Source organism: Cucurbita pepo, chromosome LG10 (genome assembly GCF_002806865.2).
Source record: "Cucurbita pepo subsp. pepo cultivar mu-cu-16 chromosome LG10, ASM280686v2, whole genome shotgun sequence".
Lineage (NCBI taxonomy): Eukaryota > Viridiplantae > Streptophyta > Magnoliopsida > Cucurbitales > Cucurbitaceae > Cucurbita > Cucurbita pepo.
The window spans coordinates 3,427,264-3,435,761 of NC_036647.1; the positions used below are offsets into that span (position 1 = coordinate 3,427,264).

The 8,498-nt window shown below is 38.5% G+C and overlaps 2 protein-coding genes across 2 annotated transcripts in view; one reads left to right on the forward strand and one right to left on the reverse strand.

Annotated features, from left to right (window-relative positions):
- The first annotated feature begins 987 nt into the window (after positions 1 to 987).
- LOC111804436 (cytochrome P450 CYP736A12-like) lies at positions 988 to 2,646 on the forward strand. The gene is made up of 2 exons (XM_023689242.1): positions 988 to 1,857; positions 1,928 to 2,646. The coding sequence occupies exons 1-2, from the start codon at positions 988 to 990 to the stop codon at positions 2,540 to 2,542; spliced, it is 1,485 nt and encodes a 494-aa protein (XP_023545010.1). The 3' UTR covers positions 2,543 to 2,646.
- Positions 2,647 to 3,594: 948 nt separating this feature from the next.
- LOC111803718 (probable inactive receptor kinase At5g10020) overlaps positions 3,595 to 8,498 on the reverse strand; it is a 6,955-nt gene continuing 2,051 nt past the window's right edge. The window contains exons 2-3 of the mRNA XM_023688241.1: positions 6,560 to 8,158; positions 3,595 to 4,369 (exon numbers count right to left, since the gene is read on the reverse strand). Of these exons, the coding sequence (XP_023544009.1) occupies positions 3,792 to 4,369; positions 6,560 to 8,158 (2,177 nt within the window). The 3' untranslated portion in view covers positions 3,595 to 3,791. The remainder of the gene's footprint in view (positions 4,370 to 6,559; positions 8,159 to 8,498) is intronic.

Sequence of the window (8,498 nt, forward strand, 5' to 3'; positions counted from 1 at the left end):
GAGCAAAATAGCCCAATGCTCCTAGATTGTGTCACGATCGTACTTTTTTTGCGATGTGAGGATCACGGCCTATTCTTTTTATAATATAATTGTAACCCTCCGCAACACTTGTTGGTGTCATCAAGCGGTAAAGTCCATTGTCAGGAGATGGGTCTATTAAGATAACAAGTGTCGTGTGGCCACTCGTTCAAAGACAAAAGCTAAAAATCTTAAATGACACCTAAGTAAAGGAGGAGTACATGAATGAACCAAAATCAATATGATACTAAAAATGGTTAGAAAGTCACTACTTATATTAGCAAGGTACACTTTCTTTTTCAGTAAACATGAAGTCAATTATAGAAATTTTGTGATTAATGTGCAGACTCTTACCTCCTCCCTCGAAAAAGTATCTCAAATTTATATCTATAAACCATGGAGAACGTATAGATTATTGCAAACCCTACTTAAGATGTGATGTCTCATATTGGTTGAGAAAAAGAACGAAATGCTCTTTATAAGAGTGTGGAAACCTCTCTTAACATAAGCGTTTTAAAAACCTTACCGAAAGTCCAAAAGGGGAAGCCCAAAAACGAAAAACATGTGCAAGAATTGGTGCCCCACGTGAAAAACGGTATGCTTCCGACGATGGCGACAACAGTTGAAAATGGGACAACAAGAATGTCGGTTCCCAACACCCTTCTACCACGAATCAGCTACCGGAAAACATGAACACTGAATGAAAGGGCTGACTGTGGTCGGTTGGGCTGAGTGGATACGCAATTGTCGGTGTCCAAACCAAATTGGCCCATCAATAAATTGATTTGTCAACTAGGGTTTCTATCAACATAGATAAAATCATTTATGGTTGCAATTAAATGGTGGTATTTCTTTTTATCATTCATACTCATTAATCACGTTTTGAATTAAATTATATATATAAATAGCAACGCTCTATGCACTGTGGATTGCATATCTCCTACTTTTACCCACAACTTGGCACAAAAAATGGCTTGGATTTGGATCATTATTATCATGTTTGCTCTTGTGCTTCTCTTTAGGCCATGGGTGTTGAGGAACAAAGGCAAGAATCTACCTCCAGGGCCTAAAGGGTTTCCCATTTTGGGTAGCCTTCATTTGTTAGGGAAGCTACCTCATAGAGATATTCAACGATTGTCTCAAAGATATGGGCCCATCATGCACATGAAATTGGGCCTTGTAAACACCATTGTTGTGTCTTCCCCTGAAGCTGCAGCTCTGTTTTTGAAAACCCATGATCTTGTTTATGCAAGTCGTCCAACAAATGAGGTTTTCAAGCACATGTCTTATGGAGAAAGGAGCATGGTGTTCTCAAAATATGGGCATTATTGGCGCAACATGCGCAAAATATGCACACTCGAGTTGCTTAGCAATCAAAAGGTCAATTTTTTCAAATCAATGAGAAGGGAAGAGCTCAGCTTGTTGATTGATGAGCTTCGTGAGGCTGCCAAGAGTGAGGTGGTTGTTAATCTTAGCTCAAAAGTTTGTTCTCTTAGTGCAAACATGACATGTTTGATGATCTTTGGCAAAAAATTTGAAGATAGAGAGCTTGATGAGAGGGGTTTTAAGTGGGTGGTACAAGAAGCCTTGAAATTAGCTGCAGCTTTTAACTTGGGGGACTTCATTCCTTTTATTTCAGCTCTTGATCTTCAAGGATTGATCCAACGTGCAAAATGTGTTAATAAAGTATGTGATAGGTTTTTTGAAAGGATCCTTGATGAACATCTTGAATCCAAGAATGAGGATAGTAAAGATTTCGTAGACGTTATGTTAGGCATTATGGGGTCGGAGGTAACCGAGTATCAAATTGATCGATCCAGCATCAAAGCCATAATGCTCGTAAGTAAACATTTTGCATTCGTATTTAAAATCTGTTTGGAATGACTTTTTAACGTACATTATTTTTTAGGATATACTTCTTGCGGCGACAGACTCGTCAGCCGTCACCATTGGATGGGCAGTAGCTGAGCTCATCAAACATCCACATGTAATGAAGAAGGTGCAAGACGAATTAGAAAAGGTTGTGGGTTTGAATAGAATGGTGGAAGAAACAGACTTGTGTCACTTGACCTACTTAGAAATGGTAGTTAAAGAGGTTTTAAGATTGCATCCTCCGGGTCCATTAATAGTTCCACACGAAGCGGTTAAAGATTGTACGGTTAATAACTTTCATATACCTAAAAAGTCACGAATTATAATAAATGTGTGGGCAATTGGACGAAATCCAAGCGCTTGGACCGATGCTGAAAAATTCTTTCCAGAAAGATTTATAGGGAGTCAAGTGGATGTGAAAGGAAAAGATTTTCAACTACTTCCGTTTGGATCTGGTCGAAGAGGTTGTCCTGGAATGCAAGTGGGTCTAGTCACGGTTCATTTAATCTTGGCTGAACTCGTGCATTGTTTTGATTGGAAGCTTCCAAATGGTATGCTACCAGTTGACTTGGATATGACGGAAGCGTTTGGTTTAAGCTGTCCCATTGCTCAGGATATTATGGTTACTCCTATTTACCGTCTACGAGACTAATACGTTGGCGATAGCGTTGCCCAAAGCTAAAGAAGTTAAAAGGGTGTTATGGGCTTTGTCATATGAGGCTACTAAGATTTATATGCAAGAAGTGTAATTTGTATTCGATTGCTGTATACAGTAAAGTAATGTAATGTAATTAATGAATAAACTATTTGGTATATATCATTCAAAACCTCCATAGATATCATTAGAACATTTTAATTTGATGAGAGATGATATTAAACTTAATGAACAATCAAATAACTTGACCCCATTTTGAGGATATGCTAGTTGCATCAATGGACACTTTCAGCCACCACTGTCGGATGGGCACTACCTAAGCTCATCAAGCATCCACATGAATGAGAAAATGCAAGATGAATTAGAAAAGCTGGTTGGGTTTGGATAGGAACGTGGATGTAACAGCTCAATGAGTCTACTGCTAGCAGATATTGTTCGCTTTGGTTCGTAATGTATTGCCGTTAGTCTCACAGTTTTAAAACAGTTCTTGTTGGCACACTGTTCGGTGTCTGGGCTTGATACCATTTGTAACAGCCCAAGTCCCAGATATTGCTTGATACCATTTGTAACCGTCCAAGTCCCAGATATTGTCTGTTTTTTACCGTTACGTATCGTCATCAACCTCAAGATTTTAAAACGCGTATGTTAGTGAGATTTCCACACCCTTATAAGAAATGATTCATTCCCCTCTCCAACTACTATGTGACTATGGGATCTCACAGTGGAAGAATTCGACTTGAATCAATTAGAGTACTTTAAAAAGGTCTACTATATGACTATGGGATCTGACAGGGGAAGAATTCTGACTTGGATCAATTAGAATACTTTAAAAAGGGGAATGTACGGGCAATTGGAAGAGACTCTAATGTTTGGATTTGGCCAAAGAGGTTGTCTTGGGATGCAAATGGGTGTAACAATAGTTCGTAATAGAGCTCAAGATCTTATGATTACTCGCCTTTACAACGCGTGCACATAACTTGTTCATATAACTAAATAGTTTGAAGTGAACATTTTTTTGTTTTCATTAACATACTACTGAAACTCTTGTAGGGGAAAAAAATGAATGGATACCGTTCATTTACAAGAAAATTTCACGGAGAAACATGGTGACAATATGCCCAAAATCTGTAGGCTGAAACCAATACGAAGCGAAAAATAGGAAACAAAAACAAATGGGTCGAGGAACACGGAAAAAACTAATTCCAAGACGCATGTACACAAGGGGGAGAGGGGGAGGGGGTGGAAATCAAACAGATATAGCACATAAATCATCGAAGACTTGTCTGATGTTAGGCCTCTCATTTACAGGGAGAATGCACTTGAGGGATATAGCCAACAGTTCATCCATAGCTTTCGAAGGCTCTTCTCCGACCACAATATCTCGGTCTATACAGTCCATTCTTCGTCCTTCTTGATCGCATAGACGTACCCAATCTGTTAGATCGACAGCCCCAGATTGGCCTGATATTATGTCGCCTGCACTTCTTTTGGTTAAAAGCTCCATTAGAATCACCCCAAATGAATAAATGTCAGCCTTGAAAGATGGACCGGGTTTCGCTGCACAAGCCAGTTCTGGAGCACAATATCCAAGTGCTCCTAGATTCAATATCTGCTCCGCAATGCCTGCTGGTGTCATCAAGCGGTGAAGTCCGTAGTCAGTGAGGCGGGCATCAGAGTCATGGCCTGCCAAGATAATGTTTGTTGGCTTTAAGTTTCCATGGGGGAGGCCACTGTCGTGAAGGTATAACAGACAGCGAGCAACTTCCACTGCAATTTTTAGTCTCTGACTGAAGGTCAACCGAGAATAACTTCGAGGTGTAGTTTCTGCCACAAAAAGAAACAATACAATGAATCACTAGAATACACAGAAGTAGTCTTAGAGAGAGTCAGATTGCACGGGAAAGTACTTCTGCAAGAAGAATACAGTGATATTCTAGTGTTTCTTTACAGTAAATGATTGCAAACTAGGCAGAAACTTATGATTCCAACCACACGCTGAACATTCTTGTTCCCGCTATGAAATTGACATCCAGAAAGATCTTTGGACGTGGTAGTAATAAAAAGATGATAACTATAGGAAGAACAAAGAGACTGCATCACTGCAAAACAGGCCATCTTCAATTGTTGTGCGGCCACTCATTCAAGGATAGAGCTACAAATTTTATATATGCCATTCAAGCTCTTTTATACGAGATTTGGGAGAAAAGAAACGGAAATGCCTTCAAAAAAAAGTTTGTGTTTGTAACAACTCAATCCCATCGCTACCAGATATTATCCTCTTTGGGCTTTCTCTTCTAGGCTTCCTCCAAGGTGTCGGAGAGGTCTCCACACCCTTATAAAAAATGTTTCATTCTCCTCCCTAATAGATGTGGGATTTCACAATCCACTCCCTTCGAGACCCAGCGTCCTTACTGACACATCGCCTCATGTCCACCCCCCTTCGGGGATCAGCTTCCTCTCCTCACTGACACATCGTCCAATGTCTGGTTCTGATACCATTTGTAACAGCCCAAGCCCAGCGCTATCAGATATTGTCCTCTTTGGGTTGTTACAAATGGTATCAAAGTCAGTCATCAGACAGTGCGAGGCATTGGTCGGAGTAGGGCTAAACCCTAAACCCTCTCCATAGTAGACGCGTTCTAAAATTTTGGGTTAGTTGAGGGATCTTACACGGTTTCTATCTACTAGTTGTGGGCTTGGGCTGTTACAAAGTGTTAGTAGTTGAGGGATCTTATACGGTTTCCTACCTGGTGTTTTCTTTCAAACAACTACCGTCAATATAGCTTTTTCTTCTTTTCTCATCTTCCTCTTTTGCATCAAAAATGTGTTAAAACATTATAATACTTGTTCCGAAATTTACAAACAAATAAGAGAATCTAGAACCATAATTTATCCCGGAAAAAAAAATAAACAGAATCTTGTCAAAGACACGAAAAAAAATACAATCTAAAATTATAGTATAGCAATGGCACTTTAAGGGCAGGGCTACGTGATGAACTTTTGAGTATGAGACAAGCAGCTACATGAGATCTAAAACTACGGCAATGATCATCATAATTGACAATATTTTGCATCAAAAATGTGTTAAAACATTATAATACTTGTTCCGAAATTTACAAACAAATAAGAGAATCTAGAACCATAATTTATCCCGGAAAAAAAAATAAACAGAATCTTGTCAAAGACACGAAAAAAAATACAATCTAAAATTATAGTATAGCAATGGCACTTTAAGGGCAGGGCTACGTGATGAACTTTTGAGTATGAGACAAGCAGCTACATGAGATCTAAAACTACGGCAATGATCATCATAATTGACAATAACAAAAAAGTGACACCACTTGTTGCACTTCACAACTTAATTTGCTATTTCTATAATGATAATCAAGACATACATCTTGGACTTCAAACTCCATCAAATCATCAATATGTTCGTCAAGTTATGCCGAACAAATACAGGTTGATTGTGTATCGTTAAAACCATAAATCAAAATAAAATGAGCAAAACTAATACCAAAAGTTCAAAAAAGCTTGAAACAAAATTTTGGATAAGAATTTATGCCGAAGAAATGAGTGCCACAAGAGCACTGAGTGTTGAATTAGTACCCATTCGTCATGGAATTCTGACCTATGATAATAGAGGCTCTCAAAAGTGTTTTGAAAAAGGGCCCATTCTAGGCTTAAATGATACACATCAGAAAACAAGAGTTTTGGCCACAGATTATCAAGAAAAAACTATCTGCAAAAGATTTCTATTCCATTTCCCAACCCTTTACTTTCATGCATGAGTAATGCAAGAAGGAATTATTCTTCGCATGTACATTCATCACTACCAACCAATGTAAAAATCACAATTTTCTTTTCAGAGCGATTACTCCAACGGTTAAAAATCCAGAAAATAGTTGCATCAGTGACAGGACACATAAAAGGGTATGTGCAGGTCCATACAGTTAGCGTCAGTAAAAAATAAGCAAAGAAATACCTAAACATAAAAAGGAAGATTCCAACACTTACCGTAAAGATGTAGAGCTAAGCTATCTCCCAAAATAAAGTCAGCTAAAAGAAGTCGCTCTTGTTCTCTTGGACCCCAATAATATGCCCGTAAAGGAACAATGCTTTTATGCCTCATTGATCCAATTCTCTTAACTTCCTTGGCAAATTCTTTCTTATGTTTGACAAGTCCCACACGTAGCCACTTAACTGCCAGCATATGTCCACTATCCAGAGTAGCTTTGTATAGTGTTCCATGGCTGCTTCTACCAAGAACTTCAGCTGGAGCTCTGGATAATTCCTCAGCTGTGAATAGCAGTGAATTGTCCAGAAAAAACAATTCTCCGGCTAACCGATCTGGTGAATACACATCTAGTGTAACAGGTAGTTCACGCCCTTCAACAAACTGGTGTGAGGAAGATAATGGGGAACCAGGGGAGGAATTTTTCGCAGAAGTAACAGGATGATCGTCGAGCAAGTTAGGAATAATCATCGATGAACTTGTTGCAGCACCTCCAGGTAAAACATGTTCAGAAATCTCAGAAGAGAATTCTGCCTGCCCAGATAATGTCCTTGAAGTAGAGGTTAGTAAATGGTCGTTTGAAAAACTTGAAGAAGTTGGTGGAGGCTGATTGTTCAGTTGGAATTTGAAAATAGAAGGCCTGAAACGTTCCATCTTATTGTTCCTTTCAGTACCCTGGCCGCTAAATATACTTCTTCCATGGAACTCTTTACGTTGTGCTCTATGATAAGCCAGTAAAAGAAACACAATCATCACAACTGTTCCAACTGAGGCAAGAATAATAGCTATTCGTATATTAGCTTTAGAAGTGCCACGTTTTCCCTGCTCGGGTAAACTATCTGGAATTGAGTTCCCTGAACCTATATCTTTCGGTAAGCTAAGTTTATCATTTCCGGGACGAAATGATGAGACAGGGAAGTTCCTTAAATTCTCTGGAACACTACCGGAGAGATAATTGTAGGACACATTAAAAACATGTAAGTTGGGAAGCATATCAGGAATTTCACCTGTAAATTTGTTGTTCGATAAATCAAGATACTCCAAGTTACTCAGTCTGTTCAATTGATCTGGAAGTGATCCTGATAATTCATTCTTTGCAAGATTTAGCAATTTGAGACTCGCCAATTTATCTATTTCAGGAGGCAACCCACCGATCAAGGAATTATTAGATAGATCAAGATATTCCATTGGCAGATCTGATGGTTTAACTAACAACTCACTAACACTCGAGTCCTGAAGAGGAATGGGACCAGTAAACCGGTTTCCCGAAAGATTGAGGCTGATCAAGGTAATGGATGTAAATAAACTAGCAGGGATAGTACCGCTTAAATCATTCAAACTGAAGTCAACCGCAGACATGCTAGGATAGTTCCCCAATGTAAACGGCAAAGGGCCTACTAATAAATTATTTCTGACGTTAAGCACCTTTAATCCCTCAAAGGAAGTTGAGTTTGGGAAACTTCCTGTGAACTTGTTTGAACTCAAATCAAGAACTTCAAAATTGGCTTCCCAAGTCTGCAAAACTGATATGTCGCCAGATAAAGCATTCGACGAAAGGTCCAAAAATTTCAAAGTAGAAGAGTCAATGCGAAGAATTGAACCTGCAAGTCAAATAATGAATGATGTTCAGCAAAGTAAAACGTACAGCGACCATGGATGACGGTATAGGTTTAGATCATCTTAAAGTTCATCTCAAAATACAAAAATGATCATAAGTCTTCCATATAGCACAGAGAAATTAAAATAGATGGTCATTTTTTGAAACCAGTTGAACTGAAATAGATTGTTAGTCTATTAACATAACGTCGTCATGCATGTGACTAAGTGACTTCAAGTTATAATCAACCAAAAGAAGATCTTAACTCTTCAAGCATTAATTGCAAAAAAAAAAAAAAAAAAAAAAAAAAAAAAAAAAAAAAAAAAAAAAAAAAAAAAAAAAAA